The following is a 25782-nucleotide window of genomic DNA, read 5'->3' as shown; positions in this document are numbered from 1 at the left end:
GCCTCTCTGGAGGATATTATGGCAGAGGGTAGGATATTTAACCCAGCCTTGGGGCCAAGCTCTAAATGTACCCTGTTTTTTCTGTGTGTGTGTGTGTGGGGGGGTTTAATCCATGTGGATATGAACTTGTTCTGATCCCTTTTCTGATTGTCACCAGCTAACCAGTGTTTACCCACTCTGCTAAGGCCACAGCCTCAGGCATGGACACTGATGTCTGATGAAGTGGTGAGAAGCCTCTTTTCACCCTCCATGGCCAACATGGGCTTCGCAGGACACTGACTGGCAACTGAAATGTTGAGATGACGGGCACCACCTCCAGACCCTTTATGTTTGTAAGGGTGGCTCCTAATCCCCACGAGATGGGGTATTGCCGCTGATGTGAGGTCTTGGCCACATGGGGACGGGGGCAGTTTCAGAGGCTTCCATGTGACCATGTGTATACGACAGCTTCTCAGCCACTAGGTGAGGCCCCGGTATGGGACCGGTGACACATTCAGTCATGCCCACTCTACTTACTCATTTAAGAACTGAAGACAGGGGATCCCTGGGTGGCGCAGTGGTTTGGCGCCTGCCTTTGGCCCAGGGCGTGATCCTGGAGACCCGGGATCGAGTCCCACATCGGGCTCCCGGTGCATGGAGCCTGCTTCTCCCTCTGCCTGTGTCTCTGCGCCTCTCTCTCTGTGACTATCATAAATAAATAAAAAATTAAAAAAAAAGAATAAGACAAGGGTGTTTGTTTAAAAAAAAAAAGAACTGAAGACATAGCCATGGGGTGGGTCTGTGGACTGAGTGGGCCCGTTACAGACAGATTTAGTCAGAAATTCATTTGTCACCTGGTCCCCGTGTGCTCCCAAGTTAGTCAGGGAGCATGAAGATGCTTCGAGTCTCTGAACATGGATGCTGGCACAGACCAATGTACTGCCCTAACCAGACACCAAATATTGGACACCCCCTCCCTAGTGTCAGTGACTTTGTCTATACAAATTCTAGACTGTGTTTGTACTGTGAGCGAATTATGAAAATTTGCAGTATACCCAAGCCCCAGTCTCATCATTAAGTAAAAGAAAATATTAGAGCAAGAAAATGGGCAGATTTCTTATGAATCTAACCCTAAGCAATCCGATGATTATTGTCTCCTTTCTTGTAGCTAGATTAATATAAATCGCAGAGAATGCATGTGATAAAGTGTGATATCCCAAGAATTAAGTTGTTATGAGTTGCATTTAACTGGGTGATCCCCCAAAAGACACCGATATCCCTGAAAATATATAAAATGGATGCTTCACATCATCATGGAATGTTGAAGTATTTAAGATCACAGCATTCATGTAAGACAAGATCTGTTCTTGATAGAAAAAAAAAGTGAAGTCTCAGTTCTCTGAATTTCCCAAAGATATGGGACGAATAATACCTCAGATATGCAATTCATTGGCATCAAGTTCTCCAGGTAATTTCTCTGGGATGAAGAGCAAGCATTGTGATAGATGACAGGGGGTCTGTTCACAAACATTTGTGTATCATTTTTTCCCCAGAAACTAGCAGTTATGTCCCCTAACAAAGAAAAGAACAGAGATGTAAAATATATTCCTATTGGATAGGCACTGTGTGTGTGTTGGGAAGATGGGAGCGTAGAATGCTGTTCCAGAAAAGATTCCTTCAAACTACATTACAAAAATCAAAATGAGCTTGTAAAGCTTGAAAACCTTTGTCTCCTACGTTTGTGGGTAGAGAATTTACGAGTTTTAACACAAAACCTCACAACCCGCCGTAAGTGTGCTGTCCTTCCAAAGTGCCTTATTTAACGTCAGATTCCAGGGAGCACTGGCATTTACTCTAGAAAGCACTTCCTGATCTTTTTCTCCCTCGGATAGATCCAGAAACAAAACTACTTTAAGAAATGAAGTCACAATTCCGCGATATTTAGGAAAAATGGCTTACATAAAAGCATCCAAAATAATACTCCTTTTGTTCAAAATTTAGGAGGTAAATCATCAAGAATTAATATTAAAATAGTGTTATGTATGTTGTGAAATGTAAGGTTTTCTGGGAAATGACACCTGCCATTTTGCCAGGCACCCCCAAGTATTTCACTGGAAACAGATGAGGAATGGTTGGGTCATCCAGCTCCTTAGTGTGATGTGTGACTTACAAACAGAAAAACACAGAGCATAGAGTTTTAGATGTGTGCCTCGGGGCTTTCTTACAAGAACCACTGAGGGATCCCTGGGTGGCGCAGCGGTTTGGCGCCTGCCTTTGGCCTAGGGCGCGATCCTGGAGACCCAGGATCGATTCCCACGTCGGGCTCCCGGTGCATGGAGCCTGCTTCTCTCTGCCTGTGTCTCTGCCTCTCTTTCTCTCTCTGTGACTATCATAAATAAAAAAAAAAAAAGAACCCCTGAGCCAATGACAAGCATTAAGAACATTATAGATCTACCTTTGGATATAGAGTGAAAGGCAGGCAGCATTGTACAGGGGACTTGAGGCAATATTTTTAAACCTAGGATTTTCTAGTTTTTCTTGAATATGGCTCCCAAAGGAAAATGTACATGTCAAAACAAAGCAGGTGCAAGCAAAAGAATTCTCACAGAGAGAGATGCAATTGCAAGGGGATTCGACATCGCCTCCAGGCATGTTTGCAATAAGAGTATTAATGACCGGGTAAGAAACATGGCAAGAAATATTTGATGCTGCTCAAGGGACAATAAAAGACCTGGAAACTTGCCTTCATTCAGTGGAGGGGAGTGAAAAGTGGGCACATGTCTACTTGCTTCTATAAATCTTCATACAGTGTTACGTAAATATTACACAATCCCAGAAAGAATACAGGTGGGCCATGTGGGAACATGCATTCCCAGGGCCTGGGAAGGGGCCAAGGTCCAGAAGCCCGCCGGTGCTGATGGTCATGCGACGGGGACTGTCAAGCAGCCAAGTCTTTAGCACTGATACACACGCCCAATTGTTCGGAATTGTATTTTCCAGATTTAAACCTTGAGAAATGCATTCACAGAAAAGTGCTATATATGAAGAAGTCAAGGAATATATATATATATATATATATATATATATATATATTTTTTTTTTTTGTCAGTAGATCATGTAGTTCTGCACAACATTCCCTGGGTTCAACAAATACCAACTCATGAAACACACTACCATATTTTTAAAAGAACACACTAAAGTTGATAATTCGTGCTCACATGGGATACAGATACCAATCCCAGATGTGATATGCCCAAGAAAAAAAAGGGATATAGAGAGGGAGCATGAATTTCTGCCTCAAGCGCCCTGAGCCACATCACTTACTAGCAACACAGTCTTGAGAAAGCCATGTAGACTCTTTCTCTTCAACTATTAAATTGAGATATCACCACTTGCTTTACAGCGTTGTTGCACGATTTCATGCAATCATGCCTGTAAATTGCACAGTGCTGGGCGCATGTGGGGAGATGGGCACAAAAATACATTTGTATTCTTCCTGTGTCAGGTTCTGTGGCCAACGTCAGGGTACCCAACCCCTGGTTTGCTTAAAGTAAAATTCTTTGCAGTGCCTAAGTCTTTTAATTTCTTCAAAAAACCATGATCAAATTCAAATGTGGATTTTTAGGCTACGAGTAGATTATGAATCCAATGCCTGAGAGAATGTAATTATTTCAGAAGAATAAGACACTGCTTTATGAAAGCATTCTAAAAAGTGCTCCAGACATGGAAGAAATTGCACTTAAAATGGATTCTTGTCCTTGTTATTTAATGCACTGGTGATGACAGGTGTGCTTTGGGAGTTAGATGCTTAATTGGGTCACTAATTCACACCATGGTAATAAAAAAAAAAGTAGATCTTTTTAGTTTCATACTGAGAATAATGATTTCCTTATCTTACCCAGTTAGATTCAACATATCGTGCCGTCAGCTTGTCAATTATAATGATTGTGTGTATTGGAAAATGAGAGACCCTTCAGGGCATTTTTGATGGTGTAAAAATTGAACTTTATTTTATTTGCTTATTATCTGACTCTCTGACTAGTATGTGAGATCCATGAGGCTGTGACCCTTATCTGTTTTGTTTGCGTAAACGGTGCCTGGTACATAATAAATATGCAATCAATTTATTTTGAAAGATTTGAATGAATGAAGGCTTTCACCTGGAAAGTGAATGGAATATTTGATCTTCGAGAGTGACTATCCTTGAGGCATGCATTAGACAAAGGTTATAAAAAAGAGGGGAGAAAAGACCCATCCATGAGTGTTCCCCCAAACGTTCCTGACTTACCATTTGAGAATTTATTTTCCTCTGTGCATAGATTTGTTCTAGGCCATTCTGGGGCTACTATTTTGCTTATGTGATAAAGATCCTCTTCTTTGGTGATGGGTTAACAGTAGCATTTCCCTCGAGGCTGCTACACTTCCCTTTCTTTTTATAATAGGAGAAGCAAGTGTTTGCAGAAGGAACCCATCTCTAGTGAATTTAGGTAAACATACAAATATGAAAGCTGTGAATGCAGATTCTAGTTTTACCAAAAAGTCTGAACAGAATAGAGAATCCAGAAGTGGACCCTCAACTTTATGGTAAACTAATATTCGACAAAGCAGGGAAGACTATCCACTGGAAAAAAGACAGTCTCTTCAATAAATGGTGCTGGGAAAATTGGACATCCACATGCAGAAGAATGAAACTAGACCACTCTCTTGCACCATACACAAGGATAAACTCAAAATGGATGAAAGATCTAAATGTGAGACAAGATTCCATCAAAAATCCTAGAGGAGAACACAGGCAACACCCTTTTTGAACTTGGCCAAAGCAAATTCTTGCAAGATACATCCATGAAGGCAAGAGAAACAAAAGCAAAAATGAACTATTGGGACTTCATGGAGATAAGAAGCTTCTGCACAGCAAAGGAAACAGTCGACAAAACTAAAAGACAACCTACAGAATGGGAGAAGATATTTGCAAATGACGTATCAGATAAAGGGCTAGTATCCAAGATCTATAAAGAACTTATTAAACTCAACAGCAAAGAAACAAACAATCCAATCATGAAATGGGCAAAAGACATGAAGAGAAATCTCACAGAGGAAGACATAGACATGGCCAACACGCACATGAGACAATGCTCCGCATCACTTGCCATCAGGGAAATACAAATCAAGACCACCATGAGATCCCACCTCACACCAGTGAGAATGGGGAAAATTAACAAGGCAGGAAACCACAAATCTTGATTCTATATACTGTAAATCCCTCCACTTCCCCTGGAACTTTCCAGTGCTGCTTGGTCAATAACTGGCTTTTCCCCTTACCTTCTAGCAATTCTTCTGGGGGAGGGTCCTGCTGTGCTGATTCTCAGGTGTGTGTACCTGGGGAGCTGCCCCGCCTTCTGCCAGGTGTACGGCTCAGTGGGAGTTTATCCTGTGAGCCCCCTGCTCAGTCCCAGGTACAGGGTGACACCAGGAGGGACAACAACAGTGCAGGCAGCCAGCTGTGCAGCCCTGGAGTCAGCTCCCGCAGTAACTACAACAGCCCCCAGTGTGCAGGGCCTGGGTGCTCCAGGGCGGGGCTGCTGACCTGCACAGCTCTGGGCCTGGCAGCAGGAGTGACCTGGCTGTCCTGGGTCCTCCCGGCCTCTGCCTGTCCCGGGGGAGCAACGGATCCTCGGCTGTGTCCCTCGGCGCCCTGGGCCAGGGGGCTTGCAACACTGTGAATGGACCTAAAGTACCACGATGTGAAATTCAGAAGCATCAGAGTAAATTTTGTACCAGGTTAACTTATCCCTTATTACAAATAAAATATATAAGCCCTTACAAAAGGTTTACGAAAATCATAAAATAGAGTAACAATGCAATGACAGGGAGGGGAAGGCTCCATTGGGCTATAGCCACCACGAGCCCCGCGGCAGGAGCTGGGGCGGGCTCCCGAGGTGACCAGGGGGCTGCTCAGGGGTCGAAGCAGGTTGTTCCGGAGGCAGGTGGTGGCTCTGACACTCTGGGGACCCCAATTGCAGGCTCCTGGGCCTACTCCTCTGGGGTGGCCGCGGGTGCAGGTGGCTCTTCCTCATCGGGACAGGGAACCATAGGTTCGACCAGCATCTGCACTACCTTAAACTCAGGAGCCAGCATCTCGGCTTTGACCAAGTCCTCAGCTCCAGCAGCCAGGACCAGCTCCATCACCCTGAAGCTTCAGCAGGCCCCACAGTCGGAGCTGGGGCGGGCTCCCGAGGTGGTTCACAGGGTTGCTTCGGTCCTATGGCTGGTTGCTCCATCGAGTTAGGAGGCTGCTCGGGCACATCCATGACCTCGAGAGCAGGGGTGGCACCTGCTCCTCCTCCAGGCTCGCAGGGGTGCAGGGGGCTCCTGCAGGGCGGAGCAGTGAACTAGACCAGTGACGACTTTGCCTCCCCAGTGGGTGCCTCAGCGCAGGCCAAGCCCTCAGCCCCAGCAGCCAGGATGGCCTCGATCCCTTCAGGCCCCGACGGGGCAGTAGGCCCCACGGTCAGAGCTGGGGCACACTCCAGAGCGGGTTCAGGGTGTTTTGCTCGGTCCAAAGCTGTAGCTCCAAGAAGACAAAGTATCACCATCAGGGCAGACTGTCCACGTTCCTCCCAAATCAAGGCCACTCTTCCCACTGCTCCACATGTGTGGGGGCAAGAGCCCTGGGAGGTGTCCCCAGCCCACAGCCCGTGGGGTGGGGTGTGAGCCCACCCCCTGCTCCCGGCCCAGCTGCATAGAGGCTGGATCCGCCGGGCACCCCCTGTCCCCGCTCGGCCACCCCCTCTGGCTCCGCTGCTGGAGGCGTCTGAATTGCTGGAGGTAACGCCGGGCATGGAGTTCCACGTCCGAGCCTGGCATGCGCTGCCTCATGAATTCCAGAATCATCCTCAGGGAGGGAAATTCTGGGAGCTGACAAAATTCATCCCGAAAATAATCCAGCCATATTTCCAGCATGCAGGAGATGGCCCTGGGGAGGGACAGGAGGGCACAGGTGTCAGAAGACAGGGCACCATCACTCACAGGTGTCCTGAGGAAGCCCTGCAGGACCCAGGGACCCGGCATCCCTTGCAGGATGTTGGAGGCAAGTCCTGATCCTCGTCCCCTTGCCACCTGGTGGACCTGCCTGCCACAGGCCTGCTCCCCGAGGAGGGGCTGGGATGCAGCCTCTGTGCGGGAAGCCCAGGCCCAGCGGGGTGACCATCACCATCTCTCCTGGAGAAGCGGGGCTCCCTCCTCAGCCTGGTCCCTGCCCACCTGCCCCTTGAGTCCACCGGCAGGCGTACGGGGACGGGGGGCATCTGGCCTGTCATTGCCCTCACTGCACACACTGTCTTCTGGGTAGGTCCAAGCCGGGAGGGCTCGGGCTCTGTGTCCTGCCAGGGCTTGCCAGGAACTGCCCAGGACCGCCAACTTCCCTCCTGTGGCTCTGGGCTGCCTCACTCCCGAGGGGGCCCTGGGGGTGTCCTTCCACTGACTCTAATCTCCCATCTCCCACGGGGTAGGGGCCGCCTGGTCCGGGAGCCCCCACCAGCCCTCCTGAGCACCTGCTGTGCCCCCGGGTCCAGGTGCTACCAGATTGGGGAGTGCAATGCTTCCCACCCCCTCTGCTCTGGCCCCAGGTGTGGGGCAGAGAGAGGGTTGGGGGGCATGGAGAAGGACTCCTTAGGGGTCCCAATGCCTCCCACCAAGCCCGCATCCCATCCACCGCTCTCCTGTGCTCTTTTCCAGAAGGGGCCTTAGACCTTTACCCTGTCACAGGAATTGCAGATGTGTGGGGTGAGGGTGCAGCCTCCCCACCCCACAGCCCCCTTGCTGCCCTCCTGGAGAGGGAAGGCCCTCCTGCAGGAGCCGGAGTCACTCACATTTTCCAGCGCTGCAGGACCATGTCATTGTTACCCCACGCATCTACGATGCACCCATACCTAGAGGAGGGCGGGGGCATCCCATGAATTGTGCTGGGGACGTGACTTCTCATCATGGGGGCTGTCACCCTCTCACCCCGACTAGGCTGGAGCCCCGGGAGCCGTCACCTCTGTTCGTGGGGCCACGGGCAGCTCCCAGAGAATCGCCCGCACCTGCTGGGGACTCCTGAAGGCTTGAGCATGAAAGGGCTCCAGCCAGGTCCATGGCCCATATCCTAGTGGGCCTGAGGCACCCCGGGGTCCCCCGGTCTGGTTGCCCCAGGACACAGACCCCCGATGGACTCTCAAACCTCCCTTTCAATGGGGAAACAGGCCAGCTCAGGCCTCTGGTGATGGGTGGAGGAGGCACAAGTCTCCTCACAAGTGAGGAGGATGGCTGCTGAGCACAGGCAGAGCCCCTCTGGCCGACCCGCCACAGGCCAGGCCCCGGGGCTGCCCTCCAGGACCTGCTAGGCCCTGGGTTACCCTGCTCCAGGTGGGGGAGCAGCCCGAGGCCGGGAAGCTCACACCATCCCCAGCCTCCCCAGCAGCAGGTGGCCCAGCCCTGGGCTGCGGAGGGGCAGGTGCTCACTCGGTGGACAGCAGGTCCAGCACCTCGTCCGTGGTGGCGAATCCACGATAGTCGTCTAAGAAGCTGCAAATGGAGATGACATCTCTGCGCTGCAAGGCGAGCAGCAGTTGTCGGACTTTGTGCTCCAGCAACTCCGTCCGGCTGGACTTCATCAGGGCGATCAGATGCCCATTCCCGGCCAAGGCCCCTGCACCCTGAGGTGGGAAGAGGGGACATGCATCCTGCAGGGAGCCGCCGCGAGGCCTGAGAATCTATTTGCAGAAGATAAAATTGACATTCTACATGGAAGAGTAGCCTTTGTCATAGTGCATGGATTTCCCTAAGGAAAGTACAAGGTGTGTTTTGGGGGTGGGTGCATGGCTCCAGGAGCATGAGAGGCAGCACACTGTAGACCCGGGAATTTCCACACAATGCAGCTGAGCAATGGCTGATTCCCCACATGAGTCCAGGAGGGGCCACGTCCTGAGGTCTTCAGTCACCCCGTCAGGTGGCAGTGGGGTGGAGGACAATGTCTGAGGCCAGGAGCTGCCTCATTCACTATCAGTGTCTTCTGAGGATGAGGACACCTGTAGGTCACTGTGGAGGACACTCCAGGGGCCACAGACACAGGCTCCGTCCAACAGGTGGGTGGCAGGAGGGCCCTGAGCAGGTCCTGGCTTCTCAGGAGGAAGGATGAGGGAGCTGCGAGGAACCGGGAACTCCAGCAGCTTCTGTCCAATCTGGTGAAGACCATTCTCAGGGGCTGAGTGGGGGCCCGCGCAGAGGGCGGCCGAGGGGGCTCGGTGCATGGCTGCAGCATCTCCAGGTGACGTGTGGCAGGTGTGGGCTGGGGGCTCTTGCTTGGCCAGAGGGCAGGTGTCTTCCTGGGCTGCGGGGGCCCGGCTGTGCATCCACAGGCATGACTGCTTCCTGGAGGACACAGATTCCCTGAATTCCCCACAGGGGCTCCCTGGATGCTCCTGCGGGTGTGCTAGCTGGGGCTCCACCGCACTTTCTTTTGGGGGTTCTGGGTCCTGTCTAGGGGCATCTGGGCACATTTCTTGCCTGGAGTCTGGAGGGGCATTTGGGAATTGTCTGCCAATTCGTTCCTGACAGCGGGACGGGTGTTCTCCTCAGGATACTTGGGTGGTGCCTGGGTGTGTCCTAACCCATGGCCCTGGGAGCCAGCCTGGAGCCCCTCGAGGGAGACTCTGCTGCACACCCAGGCTGTCAGCCCTGACACAGGGTTGGCGAGCTGGCTGTGGGTGTCAGCGATCGGCACTTCCTGGGCACCGGGAGGTCCACCAGGTGGGCTGAGGCTAACTTTAGGGCTACTCAGAGGAGATGTGGAATGGGACTGGACAGTCTCATCAGGGGTCTCAGTATGTGTCTTCATTGGCAGGTTAGGCTCAGGGATTAAAACTTTCACGTAAAAATGGAGATATCATATAGAACATCCTACACAAGCTTTTATTGAACTCCATGGGTACAGAATCAATATCCTAAAACATGGTGGCTTCAGAGATGACACTTTTATTCTCTTAGTGTCCAGGGATGACAAGTGAACATCAAGAATTCACCAGGGCCCCAGGGCTTGTGAAGCCCAGTCACTGACCAAGGCCTGTCAAAATGTTCCTGTTTCTCTTGGCCTCTGGTCAGTAAAGAAGACAAATAGACTTAGGTTTCAACCTTTCCTAGACTTATACAATTTCCTATACTTCATTATTCTTCACTATTCTATCCTGCACAAAGAAGCCTCCTTTCCCAATGCAAAGGATCATGGTCACAAGTAGGAATGAATTGTCGTGACGACTCAAAAATGTTTCAGCAGACACTACCAATTCTGTGGGCGGAAGAAGCCATAATGACACTTTCAAACCACAAGTTAACAAGGTGCCCTCCTACCTGCATCTACACCTGCCAAGCCCACAATGTGGAAAAAGGCACAAGCCTACAACATATTCCAACTGAATCAAGAGAATATAAAGGATATTGGGGTGGAATTCCCTGAGGAACAGTTAAAATGAGGCATATAAACACTGGATTAAGGATAGAGACTCTTGTAGGAAAGGGAGTTTCAAAGGAATGTTTCCCAAAAGCATAAAACCAGCCAGAGAATTTTTCTTGTGGTGGACCCGGGCCACACCTAGACAGAAACTGGTATTCATCAAAACCTTCACAATCTTTGTAGATTGGGATCATAGTCCAGAGAGATGGAAGTGTAGAAGCCAAGCAATGGATGCCATATTCCCAAATAATTGGTTACAGCTACAAACATTCTGGCTGCTGAGGAGAACGAGTTCCTATGTGATACCTGCGCTCCTTTGGGAGAGTGATCTTCCCTGTCCTAGAGCACTGACGTCTAACACTCCTTGGCTCGCTTGAGGTTACTGAGGAAGAAAAAGGACATTCATAGAGATATCCATTGAACATAGAAACTGATCAAATTCGGTTCAGAAATGAGCAGGGGCAGTTAGGGAGGTTGAGAAAGACCTGAAGGTGCTGTCTGATGAGAGAGTCAAGATTAGGACCTGGGCTGGCCTGAAAGGTCTCTATGAGAAAGGGACCACACCCAAATCCCTTAATCCAATCAAGCAATTATAGCCGATTGGAAGATCTTGCTCTTTATGATATTTCAGTTTTTAACTGAAAGTTAGTTGACAAAATGGATATAACATCTTGAATAACCTCAAACCCTGACCCCATTTTTAATACCATTAGGTCTAAATTCAGCAGAAGTGTTGGTAAAATACCAATAGTTCAGGAAACATGAGTCCTGAGGCTAATTCCCATGCTAAAATGTACCAATATAATTTCACTTGCAGAAATTCCAATCTCCACCAAATCCACATGGACTCACACCTCCATTCACAGAGACACACACACACAGGCACACACACGGAGTCATAGAAATCGCTCTCATGAGGACATTAGCCTGTTGAAGCTGCTGATTGGCTCAATCCCTGCAGCAGCTAAGAGGATTAGGTGGATGTCTTTCAAGTGGCTGAAATGTCACGTGACCTTGGGGCAGTATAAAAGTCCGGGAGCACAGAAGTGGCCATTCCTGACCATCCCTCTCTCCCACGGGACACCCAGTCTCCTGCAGCGGAGTCTGTCCAGGACCTTTCTCAGCCTCTCCTGATGGGCGTGAGGACCACAAGTGCACTTCAGGTGAGTTTTCGGGCCACTGGTCCGACCTTCCCTGACAGAGCAATGGGACAGTGAGGAAATGATGGAGGGATTGGCCCTTCCTCCACGGGTTAAGGACTCTTTCTGGTCTAAAATGTTCTGAGGACAGAGACTGAACCAAGGCATGGCTGTGAATGCCCTGGACACCCGGAGGTTCCAATGCCAGTGGAATGGGGCCTCAGGTGTCACATTGGTGTGGGGTGGTGGACGAGCAGGGACAGAAGGCCTGTAAATGTCTCACTGGGCCCTGCAGACCTAGAGAAGACACAGGATCAGGGCGCCTGGGCAGCTCCGTTTTTTCAGGGACTGACTTGGGTCGGGTTGTGATCTCAGGCTCTGGAGATGGATCCAGGCCCTCACTGGGTTTCTGATAACTGAGTGTCTGCTTCTCCCTCTGTCCTTCCTACAGCTCAGGTGATCACTCTCCCTCATACACACACACACACACACACTCACTGTCCCATAAATAATTGACCTTTTTTTCAATAGAAGAATTACCTGGTTCCCAAGGTGAAAAGAAATTCACCTCCCAAACCTTCAATGGCAGTTAATTGAGGGCACTGCCACGAACACATGGAATGGAAGTGTTCAGATGGGCAGCTTCCCATCGAGTAGAGAAGAATGTGTTTTCCCAATGAATTTGGGCTTAACTATGGCTTCCTCTGGAGTCACAAGGGGCATTCAGATATGAGAGAGGGAAGCCCACTTTCCTGACGCTTTTGCCCTTTGCGTGTTCCATGGTGCATCCCACTGGACCTCAATCGGGAGAGGTCCCGTCCCTGGTTTTGTTCCCACAGGGGATTTGGAGAGACTTAATGATAGTGTCAACAAGAGTCCTTCCTTAAGGGCGGCCTTCCTCAGAGCGGGGATGTGGCTTGGCCAGGAGAGCGTAGGCAGGAAGGAGGAAAGAGAAGTGACAGGGGGAAATGTGTTTGGCACCACTGTCCTGAAGCTCACTAAGGCCTCTTGGGAAGATGGTACAGTGAGGACGCCTAGGTCAGGTGAATAGGACTCTCTTGTTTCTTTTCCCTCAGGCTACCCGAAACCCATCCCTGAAGCAGACTGACTTGTCCCTCCAGAAGGTGGGACTGATGGTGGCTGGTCATGCCCACCTTGGGCCCGACAGTCCCTTGAGACCCCAGAAAGGCAAGAGGCCACAGATAGCAGGACTGGCCCTCAGAGTTCCCAGTCCAGAGGAGGAGGATCCCAGGGTGAGTGGGGAGGCTGGCATGGGTTTTGAAGCAGGAGCTCTGCCAGGAGTCTTGAGACAGGCTAGGCTCCCAGAAGATCGTGGCCCGGACTCAGTTGTCCATCGTGACATGGGCAGGAAATCCCCCAGGCTACACACTGGGACACTCAGAGGCTCTGAGCATCAGCCCCAGGGTAACATAAGATCAGATCGAGCCTTGTGTTTGTCCCGAGTCTTAATGATGTTTCCAACTGTCCTCAACCTGACACCTCCAATCCCTCTACCCCTTTCCTTCCTTCCACGGGATGGGGAGTAAGCATCCAGAGGTCTTCACTATACTGACACTTCACTAGCAGATACGATGTCCCCTGTCCTCATCCCATGTGCCACTCCATGAGGATGGCCTCCCATTCGTGTGCTTGACAGATTCACTGGCATTTGAGTGGATGCACTGACCGTTGCCCCTTCCTCCCACAGGTGAAGTGCAGGGACTGTGGCGCCATTGGACACAAGGCATCAAGCACCAGATGCCCCATAAAACACTGAGCACGACCCTCGTTCCCGTGGCCTTGGGCTCCAGGAGGCTGAAGGAGAATGTGGAGCCGGGGAGTCATCGGGACCCAAGACACCAGACTGGGCTGTTGAACCAGGCTGAGAGGGAGAAGGCAGGGAGACGAAGGTGAGGAATGGGGCTTGTGACCCGATGCCAGGGCTGATACGACAGACCCTGAGTCCGTGTGCATGCACAGTGTGCAGGGCGGCTGCGGGCAGAGCCAGGCTGGGCGAGGCAGGCAGAGGAGCTCCGAGACTAACAGGGTCCACATTTGGGTGATGGAGCTGTCCCTGCTGATTTGGTGTGGGGTTTGCGGCTGGACAAATGTCCCTGCACCAGTGAATGTATGGAGCTTGGCACATGCCAAGGCAGACCCTTTCAGACTCTGAATGTAAGAAACTGCCTGGACGACCTGTTCAGCTCCCGATAGTTAGGATGAGGGGCAGAGGTGGGCGTAGAGTGGCTGCGGAGGGAAAGGACCAGGTTGGCCCAAGCCCCGAGCAGGTGTCCGGCTGGAATCCAGGGAAGGGAGTTCCTTCTCCTTTCTATGCCTTCATTTCTGGTGCAGGCAGGAAGCCGAGCAGAGGAAGGCCCTGCTCCACAGGTTCCCCAGGAGACCCCAGGAGGGGCAGAAGCGCACCTGGAAGGAAGACACGGAATCTTGTGACTATGTGAGGGTGAGTGTGCGCTGCGTCCCGGGCTGTGCCCTTCTGGACTCGCTGGGCTCCATGGGCCTCCTGGGGGAGGCGGGGCTCCACTTCCTCTCTGACCAATGGCAGTTGAGTAGGGTGGATTTGCACCCAGTTTTCCCTTGGTGCCCATGATGTTGCCTTATGCCTGGTATTTGGGCGAACACTGGCTGTTTGACGTGTGAAGGTCATTGGCGGGCACTCCTGGAGCACATACCAACCTCAGAGAAGAACAGGCCGCTGTCCTTTGTGACACATCATCCCACACTGCCCATCCCCACTCAGGAGCTCCCACCATGACTCTCCAGCAGCAGGACTCCTATCTCCTCATGAGCAGAGAGGATGGAAGCGCTGGTCCAATGGAGGAAGCATCGCTGTGAGGCAGGACTTTGCGTGTCCCCCCCATGTCTCAAGGGCATCAACAGCATCCTGTCAGGCCTTTGTTTGGACGAGCCCTGCAGCCAGATTCCCTACTCCTAGGTCAACAGATCCCAACTCTTTCTTTCCCTGTTCCGGGGGAGGGGGTGGTTACTAAGGTCGTGGGCATTTGTTGGTTTCTTTCCTGAATGTTCATTTTGCCTTGGTGCCGGGGCCAAACTCATGGAGTCCCGTGTGTTCTCTTTTCCCACAGTGTCCACACATGCCGATGCTCGTCTACACCAAGAGGAGGCCTTCTATCCCTGAGCCTGCCCTGCCGATGGAACCACGTACTCAGCCCCCTGACATAAGACTCCGGTCCCATTCCACCTCTCGTCTTAGAAGCCCTCAAGTTAGCCACAGCCCACCTGGTGGACGTCCTAGTGCCCAGGAAGTGCCGATCGCTGACACCCCTCTGCCGGCTCGCCAACCCTGTGTCAGGGCTGACAGCCTGGTTGTGCAGCAGAGAACCAAGAGGCCCTGCAGAGTCTCCCTCGAGGGGCTCCAGGCTGGCTCCCAGGGCCATGGGCTGGGACACACCCAGGCACCACCCAAGTATCCTGAGGAGAACACCCGTCCCGCTGTCAGCAAAGCATTGGCAGACAATTCCCAAATGCCCCTCCAGACTCCAGGCAAGAAATGTGCCCAGATGCCCCTAGACAGGTCCCAGAACCCCTGAAAGAAACCGTGATGGAGCCCCAGCCAGCACACCTCCGGGATCATAAAGGAAGTCCCTGTGGGGATTTCCGGGAGTCTGTGTCCTCCAGGAAGCAGACGTGCCCGTGGATGCACAGCCAGGCCCCGGCAGCCCAGGAAGACACCTGCCCTCCGGCCAAGCAAGGGCCCCCAGCCCACACCTGCCACACCTCACCTGGAGATGCTGCAGCCGTGCACCGAGCCCCCACGGCCGCCCTCTGCGTGGGCCCCCACTCAGCCCCTGAGAATGGTCTTCACCAGATGGACAGAAGTTGCTGGAGCTCCCGGTTCCTCGCAGCTCCCTCATTCCTTCCTCCCGAGAAGCCAGGCCCTGCTCAGGGCCCCCCTGCCCCCCACATGTCGGACGGAGCCTGTGTCTGTGGCCCCTGGAGTGTCCTCCACGGTGACCTACAGGTGTCCTCATCCTCAGAAGACACTGAGAGCGAATGAGCCAGCTCCTAGCCTCGGACATTGTCCTCCACCCCACTGCACCCTGAGGGGGTGACTGCGGACCTGAGGACGTGGCCCCTCCTGGACTCATGTGGGGAATCAACACTTGCTCAGCTGCTTTGCATGGGAATTTCCGGGTCCACAGCCTGCTTCCTCTCATGCTCCTGGGGCCGTGCACAGACACTGAACCCCAAAGGCACACAATGCCCTTTTTTTAGGGAAATCCGTGTGCTGTGGAGAAGGCTACTCTTCCCTCTGGAATGTCAATTTTCTCTTCAGCAAATAGATTCTCCAAGAAGTGGAGGGAATTTCGAATGAGCACTTGTCACTCCAATGGAAATAGAAACTCAGACTTTAAGCTCTCATTGGCATGCACATGTCTGCATTTGGGTTTTCAGCTGCGAACAGCCCCTGTGGGCTCTGCAAATGGACACTGTGTTTTCTCCTGAGATGAGTTTTCTAGACTGTGGTGGTAGCTTTGTGGGCACTGTGATGGGCAATATTTCATCTGCGCATTTCGATTATTCTCAGCCATAATTTAGAATCGTGTGTAGTGTTTTATTTCCCTTAATAAAATGTTACCACTGATGAATAGCGTGCATGTGTTTCATTTGATTTGGTTTCTGGGTTTTTTTAATCTCAGCAATTCTGAAACTCTCTATAGTTAATTTAATTCCTCCAGCCTTAATTAACTGAGAGGAGACAACAGCTTGATAGTTTTGGGGGATATGTAGACTTTGAGGGTCTCCTGCACACCCAGTCTCCTTGGTGAAGTACTGCATAGGGAACATTGACCCTGTGCACCCTGTGAGGGAGCCCTGTGTACTGTATGGGCCCTGGGTCACAGGTTGGTCTTTAATGGGATGAGTGGGTGGTTTCCCTCTATACATATTCTGGATCCATCTTTAATGTTGGATCATGATGCCTCCTTTCTGAGACCTGGGCAAGGAGATTTTTTACCCTCCTGATGATTTCCTAAGGAGGCAATGGTTGACAAGTCGTCCAAATAGCACGAGACCAAGGCCACAGTCTCTATCTATCTATCTATCTATCTATCTATCTATCTATCTATCTATCTCATTCTCTCTCTGTCTCTCTTTCTCAGGGTTATCTCTGATATGGGCCCATGGGAAAAAACAATACAACACCATGCCAAATGAAACCAAACCACACCAAGCACCTCCATACTTGTATTTAGAGAATTTCTTTTTTTTGGAAAAACAACTGACTGCTCTTTTCTCACTCCAAAGCATCTGTTTAAGGGTGTTCCCTCTGTCTGTGCAGATGCCTGTAGGTGGAGGTAGAAGAGCTCCTCTATGAGCACACTAGGGTTTAAAAAGTCAGAATGCAGTAGAAAAGCCACAGTGTGTGATCCTTCTCCCACCCCCAACCCCTAAGTAACTCCCATTCAGGCAATCATTATGTGACCCAGGTCAGAGTCTGGCCCCTTGAGCCTCAAGCCCATGTCTCATCCCATGGATGCCGCCCTATTGCTATCTCATGGCTTCTGAGGAAAATGCAGCTTCCTGGGCACTCATGGGATGTGTGCAGTAATAGAAATGTTCCCTACTTTCTGGAAGCCTCAGAAGATCCCAGAGGTCCAAGGGTGCGAAGGCCTATCATCATGAGGGGATGCTGGGATTGGAACTAGCAAAGTAGCCTAAGAATTCTTGGACTTGCAGGAATATAGGGCGCAAGGGTGAGGATGCAGGCAGGCTTGAGCATAGGGCTTTAATGCTGGGCTCTCCAGCAGAATTGGGACTTCATGTGCAATTGAGAGGATTCCTTCCATGTGCACAGGGAGTCCAGAGAGAAAGGCTAGCGGAAGAAGGTCTGAGCAGGCCTGTTCTCCCCCTCTAGTCACCTTACATGTCTTTTGCTTCCCTGCCATCAAAACACCAAACCAAACCAAACCAAAGCAAACCCAACCAAACAGAGCCAAACCTATCTTCCCAAAGCAAAATCCACTCTCATCCAGATATGGAAGACGACAGAGTTATCTGAGCAAGCTGGTATAGGTTATGGATATTAGTAATAGATGGATTTAGCACAGTTGGAAGCACATTGGGTGAATCCTCCCCTCCTTCAGCCTTGGGGAAAAATGGGGCCACTTGAAGGTGGCAGGATTAGAAGCAGTGAGCAGCCAGCTTTGAGTGTGGAAATGATGCTGAGGACCTGGGGTCAGTGTGAGCATGTCTGACCGTGTCCTCATGCATCCCTCATCCCATTGCTTATCTTCTCTTTATATTGAAAGACCATTTGTCCAAACCAGCGTGGGTGGAGTGTTGGCAGCAATGTGTTTGGTCATATACAACCAGCACCGATTTGAAAACCCAGAGCACCTACACAAAGAAATGACAAACTACCGTGTAAGTCGATGACCTACAGCCTTGTATGGCGACAGACTTCTTTTCAGGAAATTATGGGCACAAAATATATATTGAGAAGTTAACCTATAAACCCGGCGTTTGATAATATTTGGAAATGCAAAGAGGCAATGAAATGCTTATATTTCAGGAGTTAAATGCATCCTGCCTGATTAGATCATGTTGATTGAATCACAGCCCCTTCACAATCCACCCCCACCTTTGACTGAAGAGCAGGTGCCTGGCAAGGACCCATCTCCCACAGGGAATTGCTCCATATCCCAGCAACTCTAACCTGTCCAGAACACTTGACAGTCATCCGTCTGTGTAACAATCTCCTGACAAGGAAGAGGTGGGCACAGGATTTCAGATCACTTCCACTCCAATATTGGTCCTTGGGTGACACCTCAGAAAGACATTCTCCACTGAATGAATGTGGGTTTTGAGGTTAACTAATGGGTGCTATGTAACAATTATATTTCTTAGGGGCAAGATTGACTAATGCATTGTTGAAAGGTAATTAATGCGTGATTATACAGATTCTTATGATTTGGGAGGCCATTCTCATGCTGTTTTAAACTTTGGTGACATATACATGCATTTAATGTTTCCATTATTTCCTTTAAGAATGAATTATAACATTCACGAATCACAGTTATTAGAAAACTAATGTGACAGTTTGAATTTTGTAGAGAAAATATCAGGGTTTTTAAAATTTTTATTTATTCATCAGACAGATTGAGATAGAGAGCTAAGCGGATAGATCTGTGCCAGTTGGAGAGTGAGATGGAGCCTCTCACTGAGCAGGGATCCAGACTGTGCACGGCAGACCCCAAAACCAAACCACATTGTTGGAAAAATCTTGAAAATGTCTCTGAGTTGGGAGGTGGATCGGACACGAGAGAGGAGGTCAGTGTAGCAAAGTGCAAAGGACTCAGTGCTTCCCACACCCTGAAATACTGAGGAACACCGGGCTCCCTGGATCTAATCGACTTGGATGTGGGGACATAGATGCCAAGACATGAACACGTTTCATTGTTTGTTTCTGTTTAAGATTTATTTGTTTATTTGTTTGAGACAGGGAGAGACCAGAGAGAGACCACAGAGTAGCGGGAGAGAGGGGGCCCGACAAAGAGAGGGAGAGAGATTCTCAAGGAGACTCCCCAGTGGCCGTGCTGCTGGATTCGGGGCTCCCTCCCACATTCCTGAGACCCACATGTCTGGCATTATTTTTCATTTCCAGGTAAGAAGCATGAGACAGCAAGGCCCTCAAGCAGACATTATCTAGGACACTCCAAGGGCAAAAGCAGCCACATTGGAAGGAATTGGCAGCATCGGATTCCCTCCTGACGGCGGGGCTCTTCCTTATCCACCACCGTCTCCCGTCTGTGCACCCAGAGTGTCTTCACTCCATGCTCTTCCTCCGTGAGGGATTTCTTAAAATTCCATTCTCTCCCCGAGTTCCCTCCCTTGCTTATGGAGTCTTCAGGTTCCATGTGTCCTTCAATTCTTTGCTTCTGTGTGATCGCTGACATGTGAGCCCCAACATGCTAGAGCCACCACGTGGAACTGATTTACTGAGATGTCTCCAAATGGAAAAATCCCTAATGCAACAAAATGTATTGATTCCATATATATTCCAAATCGTGTATCACCAGAGTATCACTAAAAATTTTAAAGACAGCTATGGTTTTCTTTTTAATATTCCCCTGGCTATTCGGGGTCTTTTCTATTTCCACACAAATCTTAAGATGCTTTGTTCCAAATCTCTAAAGAAAGTCCTCAGTGTTTTGATAGGGATTGCATTAAATGTGTGAATCGCCCTGGGTACCCTTGACATTTTCATAATATTACTTCTTCTAATCCTTGAGCTTGGAATATTTTTCCATCTCTTTGTGTCTCCCTCCATTTCCTTAAAAGTGTTCTGCAGTTTTTAGGGTTAGGATCCTTTACCTCTTTGGGTAGGTTGATTCCTAGTTATCTTATGTTGAATAGCAGGGGTGAGAGTGGCCATCCCTGCCTTGTTCCTGATCTTAGGGGAAAGGCTCCCTGTGTTTCCCCATTGAGAATGATGTTTGCTGAGCTGTTTCCGTAGATGGCTTTTAAGATGCTGAGGAATGTTCCTCTATCCCTACACTCTGAAGACAGGATTAGCTCGGTCCACTGCCAGAAGAGTGAATGCAATGGCTTCTTCTAAGGAAACTAAAACACTGTATTGAAACCTTCTCATCTGACCCTCTGGTAACAGGAGGCTAATGTATTTTATGTCCCCTTATCACCACAGGGGTGGGGTTCTTTTCCCATTAAAATGAGCACTTTTAATAATATCACCGTGGAATGGATTGTTCTCATCTCCATGCCTTTACTGTGCTTGATTTCTATGAAGTGGAGAGGCAGAGCTAAGATGTGGTCCATCTGTGGTGTCTTCTATTGGAGCAGCTGGTAATGGGATGATGCACACCTCACAGGAGGAGACAATCTCCCTAGAAGCTGTTTCCTGTCTCCTGCCTGAGCTCAAACCTGCCACGAGACACATGCCCTAGGATATCTCCTGTGAAAAGTCCTGACTTTGTTTTCTCCTGCTGGACAACAGAAAAGCTCAGGAAGGGGAGTCAGGTAATCCTTCTGCTTACATTCACCCACCATGGCCAGGAACCTACCCTCCTTGTCAAGCTCACAGATCATTGATTGGATGTGGCCTCCCAGATTAAACCTCCATATACTGCCATGGAATCTAGCCTTGGGGCTGTCCCCAAAGCCCAGTTTCAGCCCAGATTTCTATTGTGAAAACAATTCCAGCCTGAAATCTTGCCGCAGGTTGATGGAGCCAGGACTCAACACATTGTAGCCTGGAAACAGGTATGAGGTCCACCTAGAACTCCATCCAGGATTGGCAATTCCAGTTTCCCAGGAAAGAACTCATGAATCTGGGGATCTCTGGGTGGCTCAGCGGTTTGGCGCCTGCCTTTGGCCCAGGGCATGATCCTGGAAACCCGGGATCGAGTCCCACGTCAGGCTCCGGGCACGGAGCCTGCTTCTCCCTCCTCCAGTGTCTCTGCCCCCCTCTCTGTCTATCATAAATAAATGAATGAATGAATGAATGAATGAATAAATAAATCTTTAAAAAAAAAGAACTCGTGAATCTGTTCTGTGGGTCGCTCTGCAGATTCTTTGGTCTGTCCTCATGACTAATAGATCTTGATATAGAGAGACACCCCTCGATTGACTAATGGATACCTGGACAGGATGAGCATTGACGTCCAGACACCTAACCAGAGAATCCATCTGCTGACTGCCCAGCCTCCACCGTCCCCACAGTGTGCTATCCAACCATCTCCCGTCATCCCTCCTAGGGGTCTCTGCTAGCCTTGGGCAGAGATGGTGTGCTTCTGGTTCAATCTACTCCTCCCCCTTAATTTCTCATACAAGCATCTTCCTGGTCAGAGCTCTCATAATTGAAGAGACCCTGAAGAATAATGTCCCTATGTCCCATTGCATTTCTTCTTAAATGGCTGCTGGCGCTTCCCCTATATTGAGCCAGTGAGTAGGAGTGAGAAATTCCCATGGGGGGAGGATATGAATTTGAGCTGCAGGTGACCTAGAGGTGGCTGTGGAATTCCACTCAGGGGAAGCAGGCAAAGAAGCCTCTGTGAGGAGCCAGCCTGGAAATAAAACAACTGTTTCAAGGTTCTGAAATACTGGGGAGAAAAAGCCTGCACACCAAATCATATGTGGGAATTTTTTATTAAGAATAAAAAACCACACAACTTCGTAATAACATTTTAGAGCAAAAACAAACAAAGCAGATGCAATATTCTGCATAACAATTTCAGAGAAATAATATCAACAAGTACAGAAAATGTCTTCTAGGAGAAAACATGGTGTAATTTGCAGAACTCTGGATGGGATCTTTTTCTAAATCAGAAATTCAGACATTTATAAAACAATTTCAGATTAACTTGTTAATTTCTGTTTACAACCAAGTTACAAATTGCCAGGATGATTTCCCTACATTTGTTAGAAAATGGATTTCACTAAGACAAACTTGACATTCCGGATTGGGAAGCATGCTTTGACAGTCCTATAGATTTACCTAACGAAAAACTGTAGCATCTGTGTAGTGGGGGGAGTGTATGTGTAGGCGCACAAAAGCAGGACACTCAGCATGTGGTGGACTTGACCGTTTCCATCCAGTTCAGCGGAGGAATTGCTGGTTCACCACAACAGTCCAGGTGGAGACATATCCTCATTCCCACAGACACCTCCTCAGGGTCCTCTGCTGTGGAGGACAAGTCCCCGAGTCCATGAGCTGTCTCATTCCCTATGACAGTCTTCAGAGGACGGGGATACCTGCAGGTCCTCTTACGGAACTCTTGGCAAGACATGCACACAGGTTCCCTCACTTTTTATGACACAGTAAACTGTATTGGTCAAAAGAAACACAATTTCCAGACATGAAAGAAACCCTGACACTTTATATCTCTAATCTGTTTTTGTTACATGAAAATCTAAAAAAAAAGCGTGATTTCTTCTGCACAGATCCTATTGTCCCTTACTCTCCAGTAAGGGTGCATGTCCAAGTTTGAATACAGAGTGAAAATAACATTATGATGTGATGTTACAACTGCACATCTACGGTCACACTCAGAGGCGTTTGCTGGTCATGCAATAATTTCCATTCTACAAAGAACTTGTCAAACTCCTCTGTAAGAAATGAAATGATAACACAGAACACCTATAACCTGACCTCAAAAAGCTTTTGCTAGATTCATGAACTTGGCACTGTTTTCCAGAGGTATCAACCCAGGTCCAAATTTGAAATTGAACTGGTCTGAAATCCAGAGTCCACTGCTTCTGGGTCAGGAGGTGCCACAGAGCAGATGGTAGCAAAATAGTCATAAAAAGTTATGTTCAGTGGGAGGCTGGGCATTTCCCTTTGGAATAAGAGTCCTTGTTAGTTTGCTTCTCTTCAGTCTTAATGTGGGAGAGAGTGAAGGGAACATAATAAAATCACTGTGGTTCAATCAGGTCTGGATGCAGTTATTGCCCCAAAAGTAAGCACTTAATTTCCTTCCTACAATTTCCAAGCATTGACCAAGACACATCGCTAGCAAGACCCAATGCATACTTATGTGTTCAGACAAAATTCTTTCAATATAAATAGAAGAAAAGCATTGGGAAGTGGGGAGCATGATGAGAGGGTCAAACATACTGACTTCAACCCCAGGTCCTCAGCATCATATCCACTCTCAACCCTGACTGCTCACTGCCTCTCACCTGCAAGTGGCCCCCACTCTCCACAAGGCTGAAGGAGAGGCAGGTTCCTGGATTGACCCCATATGAAATCCACACTATCCCAATATAAGATCATGACAAAGACCCAGGTTTAAATATCAGTGTCTCCTAGTTTCAGTTGAAGGCCATATCCCATGAACACACCAGATAGATGGTTCTTCCATACATACAGAACACACACTTCACACAACACAAAATATTTCCAGTATGGGTCTGTGTTCGGGTTTGGAGTGTGTGAGTGACGCTGTGTGTGTGGGTGTGTGCGCCCATGTGCACCAAAGTTAGGAGACACATCCCTGGACTGCTTCCCCAGACCTCTGTCCCTTCTTGCTCGTCCTCTTGGTAGGTCGGGCTCTCCCTGGCACACGAGGGACTTTGGCCACGTCCCCGGCCACCTGAGGTGGGAGCATCCCAGCCGCAGTGGTGAGCAGGTCGACGGTCTGCTGAGGATGATTCTTCGGCATCTCAGGTCTGTATTTGGAGTGGTGAAGGATGACTGCGTTCGCAGGAAGAGCAATTTCTCTTCTCCTGACATTAAGTTCAGGCTTAGGGCGGTTGCATTCTTGGAGGCATCTCCACTGGTCTAATGTCATTTGTTGTCTGGAGGTCTCTTCCCCACGCTCCTCCAACTCAGGATGGTTCACGGAGGGATCCGTTGCCGGCTCTCCTGAGGCCTCACCCACCACCGTGGGGTCTGCCTCGGGAGATGCGAGTCCTCCCTCCTCGACTGACTCCCTCCCAAGGTCTCTCTCCAGATCAGTCTTCTGCATATAAAAGAGGACATAGGCAGGTTGGCGCAGCGCGCAAGTCACATCACAGGCGCTGACCTTAGCATCATCCATTTTATACCACTGGCCATTTCCTGCCTTTACGAAACAGAAGTAATGTCCGCTGTGGCAACTCCTCCCAGCGTGCACCAGCACGGCATAGAGCACATAAACCAAGGGTCCTGCCCTCTGCTCAGACAGGTAGTGTTGCATGTCAAGGCGCTCAGGATATTGCACCTCCTTAGTCATTTTGTTGCCTGTCAAGTCTGAGAATCGTCTCAAGACCAGGATGAGGACCTTCGGGGAAGTGTGCAAAGTCAACACCTTGGACGCAGGCACCTTCTCCAGACACTTACTACAATGGTAGGCATTTTCACCTTCCAGCAGTTCGGGCTTCACCAACTGCTCCAAAGCTTGGCTGACGCTGTGAGCATCCCCGATGTCCAGGCTGATGTCCAGGTAAGGTTCCAGAGTGCTCGAAATGCCTTGGCAGTGGAGACACTGGATTTGAGACCTCCAGTACCCCCCAAAGAGTTGCTGGATGAGGGTGCTGTCCTGAGGACACTCAGGGTCTGAGAGCTTGTCCTCAGGCAAGCATGCTTGCTGCATTGCATCCAGAATGAACATGAGATACTCATGGGCATCTTCCTGCTTGTGTCTGTGGAAGGCGGCGAGCAGGAGTGGCAGGGGCCGGAGCACACGTCCAGGATGGCAGAGAACCCGCGTCAGGTGAGCCTGCAGGGTACACAGCATGCAGGATGTCTGCCTCCTACAGGTGGTCCCGTGCTGCTGGGACAGCATGTAGCTGGCGAGGGGCTCTGTGTAGGTCAGACACTGTAGAGTCGCATTCACATAGCAAGTGTTGCCCATGTTCTGAAGCCCGGCTCCCACCTGGGAAAGGCTCTTCCAACTCAGAGGCGTCTTGGTGGGAGGCAGCCCTGCTGATGCGGGAGCCAACGGGTCAGTCGGGGAGGAGAGCGTCTTTGATGCAGGAGATGTCCTCTCGGGCACAGAGGGTCCTCCGTGGACTTCAGCACCGCCTCTCCTTGACCAGCATGACTGGGGTTTGGGAGAGGCGCTGAACTGAGGCTCCTCTGAGGGGTGGAGGTGGGCAGCCTCCATGTCTGCAGAAAGTGTCCACAAGATACATTCAACCAGGAGCTTCAGGTCGCAAAGGGATGCTCCTCTCACTGAGCCGTTTTCAAATGGCAGATAGTGAACCTCACCTCCACCTTTATGGTTTTTGGGCCCTGGGATAAGGCACAAAGTCCTCTAATCCACTCTAATTGCTTGATTGGATTACGGGATTTGGGTGTGGTCCCTCCCTGACGGAGACCATTCAGGTCAGCCCAGCTCCTATTCTTGCCTCCCACAACAGGCAACTTTCAGATTATTCTCAACCACCTCAACTGTCCCTGCACCTTTCTCAACAGAATTTGTTCAGAGTTTCTATGTTCAGAGGAAACCTTTTTGAATGTCCTTTCCTTTGAGTAACCCCAAGGGAGCCAAGGAGTGTTAGACGTTAGTGCTCTAGGACAGGGAAGATCACTTTCCCAAAGGAGCTCAGGTATCACATAGGAACTCGTTCTCCTCACCAGCAGAATGTTTGTAGCTGAAACCAATTATTTGGGAATATGGCATCCATTGCTTGGCTTCTCCACTTCTATCTCTCTGGACTATGATTCCAATCTACAAAGATTGTGAATGTTTTGAT

At 49.9% G+C, this 25782-nt stretch overlaps 1 protein-coding gene across 1 annotated transcript; it reads right to left on the bottom strand.

Annotated features, from left to right (window-relative positions):
* Nucleotides 1–6009: 6009 nt before the first annotated feature.
* Nucleotides 6010–25190, bottom strand: LOC140605404 (ubiquitin carboxyl-terminal hydrolase 17-like protein 6). The gene is made up of 4 exons (XM_072777669.1): nucleotides 23667–25190; nucleotides 8488–8672; nucleotides 6764–6952; nucleotides 6010–6172 (listed from the first exon to the last, which is right to left on the bottom strand). The coding sequence occupies exons 1-4, from the start codon at nucleotides 25188–25190 to the stop codon at nucleotides 6010–6012; spliced, it is 2061 nt and encodes a 686-aa protein (XP_072633770.1).
* Between the last annotated feature and the right edge of the window lie 592 nt (nucleotides 25191–25782).

The sequence above is a fragment of the Canis lupus genome, chromosome 15 (assembly GCF_048164855.1).
Source record: "Canis lupus baileyi chromosome 15, mCanLup2.hap1, whole genome shotgun sequence".
Taxonomy (NCBI): Eukaryota; Metazoa; Chordata; class Mammalia; order Carnivora; family Canidae; genus Canis; species Canis lupus.
Note: the sequence above shows the minus strand (reverse complement) of the source record. Positions and strands in the feature narration are given on the sequence as shown.